The sequence below is a fragment of the Lygodium microphyllum genome, chromosome 13 (assembly GCF_053477565.2).
Source record: "Lygodium microphyllum isolate KBCC chromosome 13, Lygodium_microphyllum_v1.1.10, whole genome shotgun sequence".
Classification (NCBI taxonomy): Eukaryota; Viridiplantae; Streptophyta; class Polypodiopsida; order Schizaeales; family Lygodiaceae; genus Lygodium; species Lygodium microphyllum.
The window spans coordinates 131,115,408-131,134,258 of NC_141147.1; the positions used below are offsets into that span (position 1 = coordinate 131,115,408).

The window sequence follows — 18,851 nt, forward strand, 5'->3', positions numbered from 1 at the left end:
CAAATACGCATAAGGCCAAAAGATGTGCACACAAAAGCTTTTTGGACCACTTTTGGGATATGAATCCTTGATCATGCCATTTGGGCTTACAAATGCACATGCAACATTTAATTGCATGATGGATTAAATTTTTCGACTCTACAGGTCTTTCATTGGCATATTCTTTGATGACACCTACAACATTTAATCGCATGATGGATTGAATTTTTCAACTCTACAGGTCTTTCATTGGCATATTCTTTGATGACATCATAGTCTACTCAAAGTATGAGGCAAAACATCAAATGCATTTGACTAATTTTTTTGAACTAGGAAAACGCAAGCTGTTTATTAATGCAAAAAAGAGTGAATTCTTCGTGTCAAAGGTTCACTTCTTAGGGCATATTGTCTCAAAAGATGGTGTTAGAATGGATCTTGCAAAAGTGGAAGCCATACACAGCTAGCCTCGTTTGAGAACCTTGCATGATGTACGCAGCTTTTTGGGGCTGTAGTCGTAATATAGAAGGTTCATATGCCACTTTGCTGAAATTGTTTCTGCCCTTTATGCACTGCAAAAGAAGGGAGTTCCATTCACATGGGCTATTAAGGAAATTGCAGCATTCAATAAGCTGAAAGAAAGAATACTTTGGATCCATGCATGTCGAAACAACATTAATTCTAATGTAGGAAGGCCATCTTGCGGCGTATGAGAGTAGAACTTTACAAGGTGCTAAGAAAAATTTGCAAGTTTATAAGAGAGTTACTTGCTGTAATTCATGCTTTTTCTACATGGAAACACTACCTACTAGGGGCTGATTTGGTTGTACAAAAAAACCATCAAACTCTGCAATATTTCCTTACTCAAACTAAGTTGTCTGAGAAGCATATGTAATGGGCCAACTTTTTATCCATGTTTCACTTTCAAATAAGACACATAAAGGGTAAAAAGAATGTTGTGTCTGAGGCATTGTCCAGCAAACCACAAGTTTTGGCAGTATCTATAGCATATCATTCTAAGTTAGATGAGATAAAGACACAGTATGCATAGGATGAGAACTTTGCTAGAGTCTATGATCTTTTATCCAATGGTCAACATCATGAGCATTATACTCTTAGAGAGAGCTTTCTCATAGTTATCAAATACAAAAGGTACAATTTGGTACGGTACAATAAAATACGGTACTAAATGATACCTTATGATTTTATAAGGTACGATACGATATTAGTACACAAAAATTTTAACATGATTGTTTTTAAAAACCATAAATCATTAAATGATACAACACATGTTTAAAGTGGAAATAACAATTTCATTACAAAATAAGATGAGTACATGAGGGTGGCAATTGTGGTCACATGGGCTACATGCAACATGCAATACAACTAGAGTCTAGTACATACATGGTCCATGGATGATGTGTCATAGTGGCATGTGGATACAATGATAGTAGATACAAAAAAGAGAGATGAATCTATGATTAGGCATCACTATCATCATCATCAAAACCATCTAAGTGCTCATCGAGAGAGTCTGAAGATAACTCCTCAGCATCGGATGATGAGACACTCTCATACTCATCCTCACTGATGAGGTTACCATCATTATCAAATGATGGCTTGCTAGGCATCAACTGTGTAGGCAAGGCCGGGATGTCATCATGAAACACGAGATGTGAGCTACTAGAGCCCCGCCTTACATGTCTGCAAGCCACTTGAACCACCCCTCCTCAATGTCGGAGGACACTGAATGACCATGCCCCTACTACCACCTACTCGAACTCCTCGCCACGAGCACGCTAACTGCAAGTGTCACGAGTATCTGCTACTATAAGCTCTCTATAGAGCTCCGCAAAGATCATCTCCTCCTCGTCCACCTCCCGATGTACACCCAGAAGAGTGTCGCCCATCAACTTAAATGTATCAACATTCATCTACACAATGCACATAAGATTGTAAATACTAAAGTCTAAATTATAAAGTATAACCTTTAAAGTTTAAAACAACAAATTTTAAATTTTATAGTTAAATGTTTATCTACTTTGGACAATCCATACTCATCATAGCCCTCATCATGCATAAGTTAGTGCAACAATAGACTAGCCACTCTAATTGTCATGTGCTAAGCGGATTGCGAATCTTCATGTGAATGAGAGAATAGGCACTCCAATTTCTCACATGCACCCAAAGAGCAATCCTGAGCAAGGACTCTCATGGCTAGGGCTGAAGGGTCTCCAGAGTGTATCTAAAGTTTTGCCACCAAAATAAAGGCTTCATAGGTGACTCCCTCCTCCAGCAAGTGGGAGAAGCAAAAGCCACATGCCCTCTCTAAAATGCATAGCATCCTAGCTCCTCCAGCATTGTATTGTGGTCATACACAAGGACTACACGTATCAAATAAGCAAGCTAGTCTGAACAAAGCTCTCTATCATGCATGACTGCCGACGACTTGTAGGCCGGATGTACCAATGCTACAAAACCATGGACCTCCTCCAACAAGTGGGAAAAGTAAAAGCCACATGCCCTCTCTAATAATTTACATGGCATCCTGGCTCCTCCGACACTGCATTGTGGTCATCCATAGGAACCACACATGTTAAATAAGCAAGCTAGTCCGAACGGAGCTCTCTATCATGCATAACTACCGGTGACTTGTAGGTCGGATGTACTACAAAACCATGGATGGGCTTATGCATTCATGCTCCTCTTTGCTATCTCTAGAACATGTGTACGCTGTGTTTTTATGATCACCCTGCAAGCACGTGCCTCCGCCAATGCCGCTCTAAAGATATGAATGAGAAGACCCATGGTGGACCCCTCGCAATTACTCATATGTAACACCCTATAAATGGGAGTCACAACGATGACAATGGTACGGACTTTCTAACAAAATTACTCACTGAGACACAAGCGTTGCATAGCTTTGGCCTCCTTTGTCTCATGCTCATCCCGCTCATTCCATTGGGACTGCACCTCATAAAGGCGCTCAAGTAATAACCACATGTAAGCAAAGTGAGTCGAGGAATACTTCTTCAACTTGAGTGTGTTATGCTCGCGATACATCACAAGCACCTTTATCTTTACCCTGAAGAAGGTAATAACTGATATGGCTTTGCGGACCACCGTCTTCACCCACTTAAGCTTCCCAATATCCTCCATGAGCAAGTCCAAACAATGACTTGCGCATGGAATCTATACAATCATGAGAAACTCGGCCTCAAGCAAATGGCCCATGTGCCAACAATTCAATGCATTGTTGGTAATAACTTGAACCACATTGGAGGGACCCACCCACAATCACAAATTACAATACTCAGATATCTGAGAGAGAAAGAGAGAGTTGAGCCTTGAAAGATTTAACTTTCAAGAATCAAGAGAGATAGAGGCTTGGGAAGAAGAGAGAATCGAGGTAGATATTAGAGAATAGGGAGATATATAATTATAATTCATGAAGAATAAAAGAAACAAATTTAAAAGACAATGTATACCTCAATGATAGCTTGTTAAATGTGGCAATAGATGAAGACGCCCGTTGTTTTCCTCCCCCTCTTGCTAGTGTCTACAGCCCACAAAAAGTAACATCTTCAAGGATCATAGTATACCATAGTCTATCATCACAGATAGAGAATGAAGAATGATCTTTGAAAATATAGATACTTATTTGAATTCGTCTTCTTATTTTCAACCATGGATAGATAGACAATCAAAAGAGGCAAATCTACTATTCTAAATCTTCTAAAGTGTTATGTCTCGAAGCATAAGACCACATGGAAGCAATTTCTTCCACTGGTGGAGTTTGTTTATAACAACACCAATCATGGTTCCACTCGCAAGGCTCTATTTCATATATTTGAGGGTGGTGAGAAGGTTTAACCTATTCTATATATAAAGGATTAAATTTTTCATGCAAACCCATATGTTGAGAGTATGGATGAAACATACACAAAAGTAAAGCGGGCTCTTCAAAAGTCACAAGAAAAGCATAAGAGAGCAGCAAACTCGACACCACAGAGCTTTAGATTATAAGGATGATTGGGTTTTCTTGCCCCGATTGGATGCTCTAGCCCTTCAAAAGGCAAAGCCTAAGAACATGAAGGGAAAAAATCACTTGTTACTAGGTACTATGTGCCTTTTCAGGTGATAGAAAAGATAAGTAATGCGGCTTATAGGCTGAAGCTATTGAATCATTATAAGATTCATAATGCATTCCATGTGAGTCTTGTTAAAGCTTTCCATGGAGATGTGCCAAAGAAAATGTAAGAGCTAAAATTTTGTGGTGTTATGGTGAAATTTCCAATTTATTCATTGATGGATGAGAAGTGGATGGAGTAGGTAACTTAGCAGATCCACCTTAGTTGTTGCAGTTTTACCTAGATACATTCTAGGTAGAGCCAACCTTGGTTGGGGTTGAGACATGTCCAGTACAGTGCAGATCTTGAGCATTGTATGGTGCTTAGGAGGGGATAGCACCTCTGCTCCCTAATCACAGATACACTCCAATATCTAGAAGTCCCTTGGTGATGCTATATCTGCATTCAAGGTACTGTTGGTTGGCCATATATCTGATTTGAGACTTCTATGATGAGTGATCATGACACTCAAGTTGTAACAGCTCATACAAATACTTGAATGCAACACTGAGTACCATAGTCAACATTGTATACATCAGAGAAAATGTTTGAAAACGTAAGTGTGACTCCTAGTGGCAGTAACAGCAGTCAAATGTGGTGTGGATCGCTAGGCCACACACACTGCCAAAGTATGGCTGCCATATCTCGGTCAAACTTGGATGCAACAGAGGATGCTTGCCATTTTTTTATTATTGAACTGGAAAGTAGGTAAAATGTAGGAAAAGAAAAAGAAACGCACAATAGGTGGAAGGACACAGCTTTTCCACCACAAGAGGCTCTAACTAATCATCGTGGCTGTCACCGGGTAGATCATTGTCCTCTGCTACTAGTCCTACCTTCCCTAGTGCTGATCATGCTGCCCTAAGTGCTGGTCAAGCTGTCCACTATTGGCAAAGTTGCTTTTAGGCTGATAAAAGGTATCCTAGGGCAAATGATGACAAAGTTGGGCCAATGATCATTGTTTTGGTCTAATACAATGCTTTCTAGAGCTGGATGATGCCATTTGGAGGCTGATCATGTGGTTGGAAGGCTACTATAAGGTCGCCTACAGAATCTATGTTCTTCTTTGTGACATTAAAAGTGACATTTAATGTCACATTAAGGTCACAAATATGGAATGTGACATTAAAGTGACATTTAATGTGACATTAAGGTAAATCTAGGGGAACATGCACGAGAATGACCGTCCGGGCTCTTGGGCGCCCCAACGGGGTTAAGGGGAGCCTAGAGAGTAAGAGAGTCCAAGAATAGTAGGACTCAAGAAAAGTGGACGGCTGGCAGAGGAAACGAGAGAGGGGTGCCAGCACTTATCTAGGCGTTGTTGGGAGGAGAAGAATCACTTGTGCTCAGAGGTTTCATCGTTTTTTCCTGTCTTTCCCGAAGCCATCTTTCATTGGTATCAGAGCCGTGAGGATTCTTGGAGATCTTCAACGAAAGGGTAGTGACAGATTTTCAAGTGCCCCACAATCTGTTCAGTCGACAGTCGACGGACCCGTAAAGTCGTTGGTCAAACGTCAAGTGCCCGCTATTCATTTAGTCGACAACAGTCGATGGACCCGTAAGCTACTGGTCAAACGTGATGTGACACGTCACGAAAAATTTGACGTGACGTGTAATTGTGGTCACGTAACGTATCGAAAGGGCAGCCATTTTTTTTTTTCACGCCTGTCGTGAACGCGTAGCCTGATCGTGGGCCATCGAATCTTGGCCACGCCTGTCTGTGAATGCCCCTCCATGAACACACCAACAAGACATGCATTCTTCTCCTTTTCACGGGCTGAAGTTGAAGTTCTTTTCTGATACGTGTTTGATCAGTCGACTGCATGTTCGGACTTCTTCTTTTCAGCCTCGACTGTATTTATATTACAAGTGCAGGTTCAGCAGAAAGTAAATTCAGGAAAAGGACATTGATGGTTTGCGTGATTATTAAAGAAGGGAGCTGAATATTAGTCGTTCTGCAAAGAAGCTCCATTTTCTGCGTGACTGACTTTGTCCGGGAACATAAAATCTGTTCCTTACTCTTCGAGTTTCTTTCCAAATCAGCAGCCACTGCCTGCCATTAAAATCAGGGAAGTACTTTACTTTGTATGCAAATTTCTTATCTTTACTTTCCAATTCCAGTGTATTAATGGCAGAAAGAGGGAAAGAGAAAGTAATGGAAGGTTCTAGTTCTGGGGACCACCCTATGGTAGATCCCCAGGAACCAGAAATGCAAGAAGAACAGTGGGAAGAATTTTTTGCTACACGAGAGCAATTTGATGATCTTACTGCTCGTGTGCAAGCTCAGGGGGTTCAAATGGAATTTTTAACTCAAACACTCACTGAAATAAAATCTCAATTAACTTTATTGTTGGAAAGAGATAAAAATAAGATAGAAATCTCAGATGTCCCATCTTCATCGAAAGATTTAGATGTGACTATGCGAGATCCTAAGGAACCCCAACCTTACCATAAATTGAGGGATAATCCAGTTCTAAAGGATATGAAACCACCTCAATTTTACGGGGAGGAAAAAGATAGAAATAACGACACAATTTTTAATTTCCTCCAAAACTGGGAAGCTTTACATAAACTAAAAAATACCCCACCACATCTCCAAGCATTGGAGGCTAGTTTAACTTTGGGGCCCAAAGCATATAAGTGGTGGCAAACTTTAAAGGAGGCGAATAAAATACCTGAAACTTGGGCTCAATTTGAATCCGTCTTTTTGAAAGAATTTCTTCCTGAAAATGAAATGGAAAGAAATTGGGAAGATTGGGATTATGTCAGACAAAAGGGACGACCCCTGCTGACATATCTGGAGGAATATCGTGAGATAATCCTCAAATTGGAAGGAATACATGAATTCCAAAAAACAAAAGGATTCATTAGGGAACTAGATAAAGCCTGTAAAAAGGAAGTAAAACGGAGTTTACCTAAGACGCTGGAAGAGGCAATTAAATTTGCATTAATTCATGAAGATAGTATGCGTCCAGGTACACTCACTAGTCTCACTGATATGGAGCCCAAGTCTAAGGAATTGGAAACCTCAAAATTTGTGGGCAAATTTAAAAGGAAAATGCCATTTTTTAAGGGTAAAAAACAACCTTTTGAAAAGAAACCATATATGAGGCCAAAGTTAAATCCTGATGACTTTGATAAGGCCAAAAAAGAAAAGTTGTGTTTCAATTGCCTATCCCCTAACCATGCTGCTTGGAATTGCCCTCAAAAGAAAAAGGGGAAAAGCAAAGGAAATGATAAGAACAAGGGCAAGGGAAAAGAAAAACAAATCCATGTAGTGCAGACCTTAGAATTAAAGGGTCATGAAAAGTAAAAATCTTTAGAGGTCTTGCACATGGATGTACAACATAAGTGTTGTATGTCAACTTCTATGTGGCAACCTACTTTTGGGCCACATGATTTACTTAGAGTACATGGATTGATAGCTGGAAAAAGGGTTAGAGTCATGATTGATGACTCTGCCACACATAATTTTATAAATTATGCACTTGTCAAAAAATTGAAACTTCCCCAACAAAAGAGTGGGCATCAATATGTTATTCGTATGATGCAAGGCCAAGACAATAAAATATGGGATACAATGGTATCCAATTTGGAAATTGAGATTCAAGGATATAAAGATAAACTTGATTTCCAAATAATGAACATGGAAAGAGCTGATATTGCTCTAGGGAGGGAGTGGCTATGGGGATTGGAACCATCCTTAAAACGTAGTTATCACCATAATACACTGGAATTTGAAAGGGATGGTAAGACTTTTGTTATTCAAGGTGAACATGAAGTATCTGATAATCCTTTGCTATGTTCTACTGAAGTTCAGAAGCTGATAAAGAAGGAAGTTTGTGAGGTATATATGCTATGGTCTCTTCCTGTACAGAATACTTTTACTTTCTGTAATATAAAGCAACAATTTTCTTATGTTTGTGAGTTGAATGTTAATAATGAATTGAGTAGTTTGTTAGATAATTTTAAAGATGTGTTTCCTTCTGATTTACCATGTGGCCTTCCACCAGATAGGGGTGATATAAATCACCCAATTGATATAAATAAGGATACACACCCTATTTCAAAACCACCGTATAGGTTAAGTGAAACACAGCATCAAGAAGTTGAAAGACAAATTAAGGATTACCTGGATAAAGGGTTTATTCAACCCAGTAATTCACCTTGGGCTTCACCAATTTTATTGGTAAAGAAAAAAAATGGTTCTATGCGACTTTGTGTTGACTATAGAGCACTTAATAAAATAACGGTGAAGAATAAATTTCCTATGCCCAGAATGGAAGATCTTTTTGATCAATTACAAGGGGCAAAATTCTTCACAAAGATAGATTTAAGATCAGGTTATCACCAAGTAAGAATTAAGGCACAAGATGTTTCTAAGACAGCATTTCGTACTAGATACGGGCATTATGATTTTTTGGTGATGCCTTTTGGCCTCACTAATGCACCAGCTACCTTTATGAAGCTGATGAATAGTGTTTTACAGCCCTATCTCAGACATTTTGTAGTAGTCTTTTTGGATGATATCTTGATCTTTAGTAAATCAAAAGAATAACATTTGGAACACTTACAATTAGTATTCCAACTGTTAAGAACACATTCCCTTTATGCGAAGAAAACTAAATGTGAATTCTTTGCACAAGCGGTCAAATATTTGGGGCATATTATCTCGAAAGAGGGAATCAACATGGATCCATAAAAAGTAAGGGCAATTATTGAATGGCCACCTCCAAGGAACCTGAAAGAGCTGCAGATCTTTCTAGGTTTATCTGGATTTTTTCGTAGATTCATTCGAGATTATGCCAAAATAGCTGTTCCAATGACAGACCAACTTAAAGGGAAAGGGAAAAGTTTTAATTGGGGAACAGACCAAAATGAAAGTTTTCAAAAACTTAAGGTAGCTATTGCTACAGCTCTAGTACTATTAATAGTGGATCCCAATAAACCATTTGTGGTTGAAGCTGATGCCAGTGATAAGGCAATAGACACGGTCTTATTACAAGAAGGTCGACCAGTTGCTTTTGAAAGCAAAAAATTAGACCGTGCAAAACAGAATTATTCTGTTTATGAGAGGGAGCTATATGCAATAGTACATGCAATGAAGAAATGGAGGCACTATTTATATGGTGCCAAACTTTTGATTTTATCGGATCATAAAAGCATTAAGTGGCTTAATGATCAACCGGATTTACACGGGCATAAAGCCAGATGGACCGAACTCCTCCAAGAGTTCGACTATGAGATAAGATATAGAAAAGGAAAGTATAATATAGTAGCTGATGCACTCAGCAGAATGCCCATCATCAATGAATTGAGTTTTACTCAGTTCACTCCCAACTTGCTTGAATCTTTAAAAGGGAAATGCCAGGTTGATCCGGCATATTCTAACATATGGGAAGCAATAAAAAATGGGGATCCAAATGAAAGTGCTTCTACTGAGGAAGAAATATCTGAGGATGTTCAACAAGGAAATGGAGCATCAGGGGTTGCTCAAACTGGATTCAAGTGGAAGAATTTTACCATTGATAATGGTTATTTACTCTACAAGGGTAGGGTATGTGTCCCGAAAGATACAGAAATAAGGCGCCAAATACTCTTTGAGTGTCATGATACCCCTAGTGCGGGACATCCAGGAGTTAATAAGACTTATAGTCTTATTAAAAGGCAGTTCTATTGGCCTGGAATGAATAAGGACGTCCTTGACTATGTGGTCAAATGTAATAAATGCCAGGTTAATAAAGCTGAAAGATTAAAAATGGGAGGACTTCTCCATCCACTAGAGATTCCTTCGGGAAAATGGGAGAGTATCTCCATGGACTTTATTGTTGCTTTACCTAGAACACAGAAGGGGCACGATTCTGTGTGGGTAATTGTGGATAGATTAACCAAAATGGCTAGGTTCATTCCAACTTCAACTGATGTTAAAACATCAGAATTGGCTAGATTGTTCGTAGAGAACATATACCGATTGTATGGCCTTCCGGCAAATATAGTTTCTGATCGGGATAGAAATTTTGATAGCCATTTTTGGCAGGCGGTATTTAGGAAATTGGATACTAAACTTAGCATGAGTACGGCGGATCATCCGCAAACAGATGGGCAAACTGAAAGGGTTAACCAAATTCTTGAAGATAAACTTAGGGCATATGTAAGTAAAAGGCAAACTTATTGGGAAGAGTATTTACCGATAGCAGAGTTTGCATATAACAGTGCCAAGCACTCTTCCACTGGATATAGTCCATTTATGTTAATGTATGGGTTTCAGCCCAGAGCTCCTTTTGCAGTAGGACTGCATAAGGAAAAGGTTCAGGCAGCTAAAGACTTTTTGGAGGATATGAATAGTATGTTAAAATTTTCTCAAGAAAATATTAAAAAAGCTCAAAATCGAGCTAGAGCATATGCAGATCCTCACCGAAGAGACATCTCCTTTGAAGAAGGAAAATTGGTCTATCTTCAGATGCCTGAACAAACTAAAACTATGAAAAAGGGACAATGTCCAAAGCTTTCACCAAGGTATTGTGGTCCTTTCATAATACTTAAAAAGGTGGGAGAATTGGCTTACAAGCTCCAACTACCTGCTGGTAGTAAAATACATCCAGTTTTTCATGTAAGTAAATTAAGGAAGAAGCTGGGTGATTTGGATAATCTAATCTTAAATGATGATATTGAGGAGCTATTCAATGACCAATCTAATCCACATGAACCAGAAAAAATATTAAATGTTCGTAACAGACGAACAAGGAATACTATTTATCAAGAATGTTTGGTTAAGTCGAAAGATTGTTCAGAAGAAAGCTCAACATGGGAGCGAGTAAGTACTTTAAAGAAAAGGTTTCCCGATTTACAGTTAGACCTTCCAAGTATCGTTTTCGAGGACGAAACCGATTCTTAAGGGGAAGGAAATGTGACATTAATGTGACATTAAAAGTGACATTTAATGTCACGTTAAGGTCACAAATATGGAATGTGACATTAAAGTGACATTTAATGTGACATTAAGGTAAATCTAGGGGAACATGCACGAGAATGACCGTCCGGGCTCTTGGGCACCCGAACGGGGTTAAGGGAAGCCTAGAGAGTAAGAGAGTCCAAGAATAGTAGGACTCAAGAAAAAAGGACGGCTGGCAGAGGAAACGAGAGAGGGGTGCCAGCACTTATCTAGGCGTGGTTGGGAGGAGAAGAATCACTCGTGCTTAGAGGTTTCATCGTTTTTTCCTGTCTTTCCCGAAGCCATCTTTCATTCTTGCTGTGATTTGTGGCATACAAGAGAGATCTGTCACAATAGATCTTGTTGGAGAGTTTCCTTCTACACTGATAGTGGAGGATCTAGGCAAGATTGTGATATTCTATGCAAAGGCCAAAGAGTTGGGTGTGTAGAAGGTGAAGATCTTGTCTAGTTCAGGCCTTGTGGTAGTGTAGAGGGAGAAGGAGAATCTAGCAAGATCATGTGTTTAAGCAGATTGTTCTTGTGCCTTTGTGGATTCATGGTGGATATTCTCAACTCTGCCATTTTTGGTCTTGGTTGGTGAGAGCAGTTGGAGATAGCTGCTTGAACACTGCAGATTCATTCAGCAATTGTATTGAATTCGCCTTTTGAAGCCTGATTTTGGAGATCTGGAGAGAAAGCTCTCCAAATAGATGTATCAACAATTCAGTAATGATAAAGAAATACCGCAGGAGATGCCAAGCTTTGGGGCCAATCCTTCTTTGTGTTCTAGTGTAGGACCACTCTATCTCCACACATTATTTGCTTTATGGTTGCTGAATTTCAGTTCTTAAGATTAAGTGCTTGCAAGTTTAAGGTCTACGGCCCTTTGGTTTACCAAAGGTCAGTTTAAAAACTTTTGCTGCACTTGAGATCTGTTCTCGAAGGATATCACTCTTTAAAACACCCTCCATTGTATCTCTTCCCTTCATCATTCATTTATCGTACCATTCATTCATTCTTCAATTTCTTCTTCTTTTGCATTTTTGTCAAAGTTCACAGTGTGTTAGTTGAATTCATAAACACACTTCATTTTCTTTGCAAACCCTAGCATATCTTCACACTTTATTAGTGTTCTAGGGCGAAACTTTCAAAAGCTTTATGTCTCTAGCTTAGCATAAGACTGAATCCATCACTTCTTCATTGGTCTCTTGATATTAAATGTTCAAAGGGGGTCCAAGCTGCTCATGTTAGAATAACAAGAAGCAGAAGCAAAGGGTGGCATGGATGAGTTGAACACAAACTGGATGTGCGAGCAACAATAAAGAGATGTCAGTAAGACAATGCTATGTAAACCAAGCTAATTGTCATATAGGCACCAATTGCCACTTTGTTGTTAATGATCTCCCATCTCTGGTTTGTCTGCCACCGTCTTTCCAAGCTAAGGTTTTAGTTTGCCTCCACTTAAGAAATTCACTTTACGGTATGCCACTTTGTTAGTGATGATTCAGATCAATCTCCACAAGGGCTGCTCAAAGGTGTTAGAATATCAAGCTCCCGTCACTCTTTAGTCAGTCTATCTTTATGTATGTGACCGACATTAGCTAGATACAGTTGTACACGTGTGTGATATTCAATAAGTCGGTGTAGTCAGTGACTTAACCACAATTAGTCTTGGTTAGTCATACCTATGTATGTAAGTCTCTTTTAGTTTGTATGATGGAAGAATAATGAAAGGAGAACAACAATGAGATGAGACTCATCTTCCGCTCCACTCTGACTCTCTTCCTCTCTTCCAACATGGTATCAAAGCTTGAATGTCTAAAGCCTAAAGGCTTGGCAGTGGCCATTTGACGTCAAGACATCAAATCTGAAGAAAATGTCATCAAAGGATATTGTGCCTACAGCCCGTTTTTTTGCAGAAGCTATATCTTGCCATAGAAATGGTTTTTGGAGAAACGGCCCACGCAACCTGACCGTTTCAACATGTTCTACGACTTTGCAGAAGAATGTTTTTTCAAATTCCTCACAAATTTTGAGATATTCAGCACAGATCTGTGCAGACTGGCTGTTTACTACAGTAAACAACAAGTGATTCCAGGGCACTGGTGGCTTTCATCCTAATAATGTGTATGCCCTTATTATCATGCATTTGAGCATGATATTGGAGTGTTAAATGCTTACTTTTGGATCTTATTTGCAGGCTAGAAACAATGAACCAGTTGCTGTCTTAAATTTGGAAACAATATACCTACAGGGTTGAAGTATCTGTGATGCTTATTTGCTACTGACAAATGCTTGGATCATACCACTTGAGTGGTAGATGCTTTTTGGGATATTGTGAGTGCGGAAAGTCCAAAATTTGGACTGATTTGTTGCTAGTTATACTAGGGTATTGACTGGTTATTGTCTGCAGGAAGGATACCTATCACCTTCACTTGACATACATGTGCAACTGAATGAGATGTTTTGGGACTGTTTTGAGGTCTGAATACTCTTGTTTTAACAAAGAAAATACTACTAGTTATAGCAGTGGGCTGGTTGTATTTGGCATTCCTACTTGAATATAGTACAAACATTAATACTTGTATGGACATAGTTTGTTGATGGGATGTTTTGCCACTACCATAAAATGTATTGAACTGATTTAAGCTTGGTTTATGCTTGATTGACTATGTTTTTTCATTGTTGGAATACAGTTTATAGCAAGCAGGTTGTCAGGAAAACTGTCCTGAATAGCAAGAAACCGGTCCTGAACTATAGGAAAAAGAGTCAAATACTTACAGATTGTATACACTGAACACCTAAGTTGCAACTATGGCAAATGCTCAAGGCACTGACAATATCACTCAAATTGTGGGAGAAAAGTTGGACAAAAATTTTGCTTTATGGAAGTTCCGTATGAAGAATTTTCGGGTTGGCAGAGGTTATTGGGACTTATGTACAAGTGATGAGGTTGAACCTGAAATACATGAAAGGAATTTGACAAATGATCAGAAAAGGGCTTATAAGCTATGGACTGAGAGAGCATGCAAGGTGTTACATTGGTTTTCCTTATGTATATCAAATACTATGGTTATACCGATTACTAGATATAGTTCCCCAAAGGATGCATGGGACATACTCATGAAGAATTATGGAAATGTAACACATGCAAGAAAAATTCAGCTAAAGCAACAGTTCAATAACATGTCTAAGAATGACAAAAGCATTCAGGTCTACACTACAGAGATCAAGAACATAGCGGATCAGCTTGCCACCATTGGATCTTCAGTGTCTGAGGATAATATGATTGCAGTGACATTGAATGGACTTAGCAAAGAGTATAAAATACGTCTATTTCTGTGAGAGCTGAATCCCCTAATTGGGATGAGCTGATTGCTTTGCTGCTGCATGAGGAAGTTAAGCTTAAGCTGAATACAAATTCTAGTACATCTCAAAGCAGAGACATTGGTCTTTACTCTAGCCAGTATGGCAAAGGCGACAAAGGCCGTGGCTCTTTTGAAGGTCGAGGAGACACTCGAAACACTTATGGACAACATCAGTAGAATGCCTAACATGGCACATTATACAGGGCCAACGTGGATCTGGTGGCTTTAGAGGCAGGGGGAGATCACCCCATGGTAAAGGTGGTGCATCTGGTTCATGGCAGTCAAATGATCAGTCAAACAGAGATAAGGACTGTCATTACTACAATAGATATGGATACATTGCAAAGGATTGTTACAAGAAGCAAGGAGATATGAAGACAAAGAGAAAACAACATGGGCACTATACATCTTCTAGCGGTGCTCATAACGAGCAGGTTGACAAATTGTTTGCCATGCAACATGTATCTAAGAATGTATCTAGGTAGAACTGAGATGAGAGATGGTACATTGATTCAGGGGCTTCAAATCATATGACACCCCATGGAGAATAGTTTGATAAGATGATTGCAAGTTCACATGGTTATGTGTGTACTGGGGATGACACCCAACATGAAATTCAACACACAAGAATTATTCCGTTGATGCTTGATGGCAATAAAAAGAGCCTATATGATGTACTACATGTATCTACAATAAACAAGAATCTTTTGTCAATTAGATAGATGAAAAAACAAAATCTGCAAGTGAGATTTAATAGAGATGGATGCTTTGTTGAAGAATATGATAATGGCTACAAATTGATTGCTAGAGGCCGAAGAGATGGCAGAATGTTTACTCTTGATGTGTCAATTCTAAAATTAAAAGCAGCCATGTTTGCACATGATGATGGTGCTATACAGGATGTTGACATATGGCATAAGCGGATTGGCCATGTGAATGTACAAAAGTTGAAATCTATATGGCAGAAGGAGATTGTGCTTGGACTACCTAAGTTCAAGTATCATGACTTTGGACATGTATGTGATGCATGTCAGTTTGGAACACAAGCATGGCTTCCATTTATGAGACATGTATGGAATAGCTCACGACCCTTGCAGTTGGTACATTCAGATGTATAGGGTCCATCTCATAATGCTTTGTTTGGTGATACTCGTTACTATGTATCCTTCATTGATTATTTCAGCAGGTATACTTGGCTTTACATACTGAAACATAAGGATGATGTGTTTGATGCATTCAAGGACTTCAAGAAGCATGCTGAAAATGAGTTGAGCTGTAAAATTTCATGTCTTAGATGAGATGGAGGTGGAGAATATGTCTCTAATTACTTTGACAGGTACCTTGCTAAACATGGGATCAGAAGACAGCTAACTTGCAGCTATACACCGCAGCAAAATGGTGTAACAGAAAGGAAAAATAGGGTACTTATGGAATCGGCAAGAGCTATGCTGAATGAGAAGAGTTTGCCAAATGGTTATTGGGTTGAAGCAGTAGTGACTGATGTCTATGTGCTGAATAGAACCCCTACAGCAGGGATTCATGATGTAACTCCATATGAGAGGTTGTATGGTCATAAGCCTGACATTTCACACTTGAAGGTATTTCACAGAATTGCATATGTGCATGTTCCTAATGAAAAGAGGAAAAAATTGGATCCTAAAGTTGTCAAGAGTGTGTTCCTTGGTTATGCACAAGACCGGAAAGCTTACAAGTGTTATGTACCGTCTACACATGAGACATTGATCAGCAAAGATGTTTTTTATGAGCTGGCATCGTGGTATGGTAATCCTGTTGCCGTGGCTACTGATGGATCAACTAGCACTAGTAATGTTGAAAATACACCTATAGTGAGTACATCTATGAGTTGTCCTACAGGTGATGGGTCACCTATAATAAGTCCTTGATCAGGACGCTTGCAGAGTCGTACTCCTACGTCCACTGACACGGATATGTCAGTGAGGGTAAGATTGAATAAGGAAAAAGAAAATATACTTGAGGATGTGACAGGTCCACTCACAGTAGGTTATGAGTCATCTAACAGCAACAGTTTGGATAGTAAGTTGGGCATTCCGTCTATTATGACGCCTGGAGCAAGGCAGAGTCGTTATGTACCGCCTCATGAGAGGCAAGCTTAGAGTGAGCCACAGTTACGGAGATCTTAGAGAGTCAAAAAACCAGTTGGCAGGTTTACATACACTGGTTATTCAGCCCGCCATTATGCATATATGGCTAGTATGACAAGTTACAAAGAACCTACAAAGTTTGATGATACAGTTACAAATGATAACTGGTGTGTTGTCATGGATGAGAAATATGCAGCCCTGGCTGAAAATGAGACATGGGAATTGGTTGAGTTGCCTGAAGGCAAAGTCCCCATTGGCTGCAAATGGGTGTGCAAGGTTAAGTGTAAGTCAGATGGTTCGTTAGAACGCCATAAGGCCAGGCTGGTTGCAAAAGGGTATGCATAGCAATATGACATTGACTATGAGGAGACTTTCAGTCCAATGGCTAAAATGGCAACAGTCAGAACTGTCATTGCTTTGGCAGCATGTAAAGGCTGAAAATTATGGCAAATGAACGTCAAGAATGTTTTCTTGAACAATGATTTGGTTGAGGAAGTATATATAGAGCAGCCTGAAGGCTATGTTCACCCAGACTTTCCTACACATGTATGTAAGCTGAAAAAGGCTTTATATGGACTGAAACAGACACCTAGAGCATCGAATGCTCGGATCAGCAATTATTTACAGCAACATGGATTTAGATTGGGTGATGCAGATCACAGTCTGTTCATGAAGAAGACAGATCGTGGATATGTATTTCTAGTAGTTTGTGTAGATGATCTTATCATCACTAGAGATGATGAAGAGGGCATTGCTAAAATTAAATCATGTTTACAGCCTGAATTTAGAGTCAAAGACCTTGGTGAACTAAAGTATTTCCTTGGGATTGAGGTAGTCTCTATGCCTCAAGGTATATGGTTGCTATAGAAGCAGTATACTCATGACATGTTACAAAAGTATGATATGGCTGAATGCAAGCCTATGGAGACCTCTTGATCAGAATGTCAAGCTACAAATTGATGTTAGGAATGACATAGAGAATGTGACGATGTATCGACAGATGGTGAGCAGCTTGATATACTTGACTATTACCCGTCCTGACTTATGTTATGCAGTGGGACTGATTAGTCAATTCATGCAGAAGCCTCGCAAACCACGTTTAGAGATGCAGTCAGGAGGATCATGAGATATATGAAGGGTACTACAAATTATGGGCTGTTTTATGCATATGGAAAATCCCTTGACTTGACAAGGTTTACTGATGCTAATTGGGCTGGTTGTGCCTATGACAGGAGGTCAACTAGTGGTTATGCATTTTGATTGGGCAACAATATGATGAGTTGGTAGAGTAAGAAACAGCCTACTATTGCATTGTCGAGTACAGAAGCTGAGTACATAGGAGCTGCCTTAGCGGCTTGCGAAGCAATTTGGTTGATGAAACTGCTGAAAGACTTGGGAATACAGCTGGGAAGCAGAGTGAGATTACATTGTGATAACCTCAGCAGTGTTATATTAGCTAGCAATCCTATCTACCATGCTAGGTCCAAACATATTGAGATTCACTACCACTTCATCAGAGAAAAAGATTGACTTGATTCATGTGAAGACTGAAGACCAAGTAGCAGACATATTTACCAAGTCACTTGGTAAAGAAAAGTTCATATACTTCAGATAGCTACTTGGAGTTTATCAGATGGTTTAAGCTTGAGGGGGAGTGTTAGAATATCAAGCTCCCGTTACTCTTCAATCAGTCTATCTTTATGTGTGTGACTAACATTAGCTAAATACAGCTATACACGTGTGTGACATTCAATAAGTCGGTGTAGTCGGTGACTTAACCACAATTAGTCTTGGTTAGTCATACCTATGTGTATAAGTCTATTTCAGTTTGCATGATGGAAGAATAATGGAAGAACAACAACAATGAGTTGAGACTCATCTTCCGCTCCACTCTGTCTCTCTCCCTCTCTTCCAACATCTGGTGTATCACACTTCAAAAGCCCTAAGGTAAAAATTTGGCTCTTTTTTAATAACAGCAAACACAAGGCTCAAGTATCTACCCCATGCCCCAGCTATAAATGATGTTAAAGGTAGGGGCTAGAAGACAGTTTTTCTATTCATCATTCTTACAAAACAAATTGTTCGTGTTTTTCTAGTTATCACTTTTTCACCAGCTTGTTAAGGAAGTGAGAGAACATGAGATTTTCCAGCTCAATTTGGACATTTGACCACAAAAACCTTCTAACTGTCATCATTTCAATTTCGTGCTGTACAAGCTTGTAATTTACCTCTGCCATACCATACCACACGAGCTGTACATCACGGTAACGTACTGCATCTATATCTTTCACTTGCAGAAGTAAGCGCTCATGCAACTCTGTCA

At 39.4% G+C, this 18,851-nt stretch overlaps 1 protein-coding gene across 1 annotated transcript in view; it reads right to left on the reverse strand.

Annotated features, from left to right (window-relative positions):
* The window catches only part of LOC148027218 (PROTEIN TARGETING TO STARCH (PTST)), a 36,255-nt gene that overhangs the window by 2,480 nt on the left and 14,924 nt on the right, over positions 1 to 18,851 (reverse strand). The window contains exon 7 of the mRNA XM_087690404.1: positions 18,757 to 18,845. Within this exon, the coding sequence (XP_087546530.1) occupies positions 18,757 to 18,845 (89 nt within the window). The remainder of the gene's footprint in view (positions 1 to 18,756; positions 18,846 to 18,851) is intronic.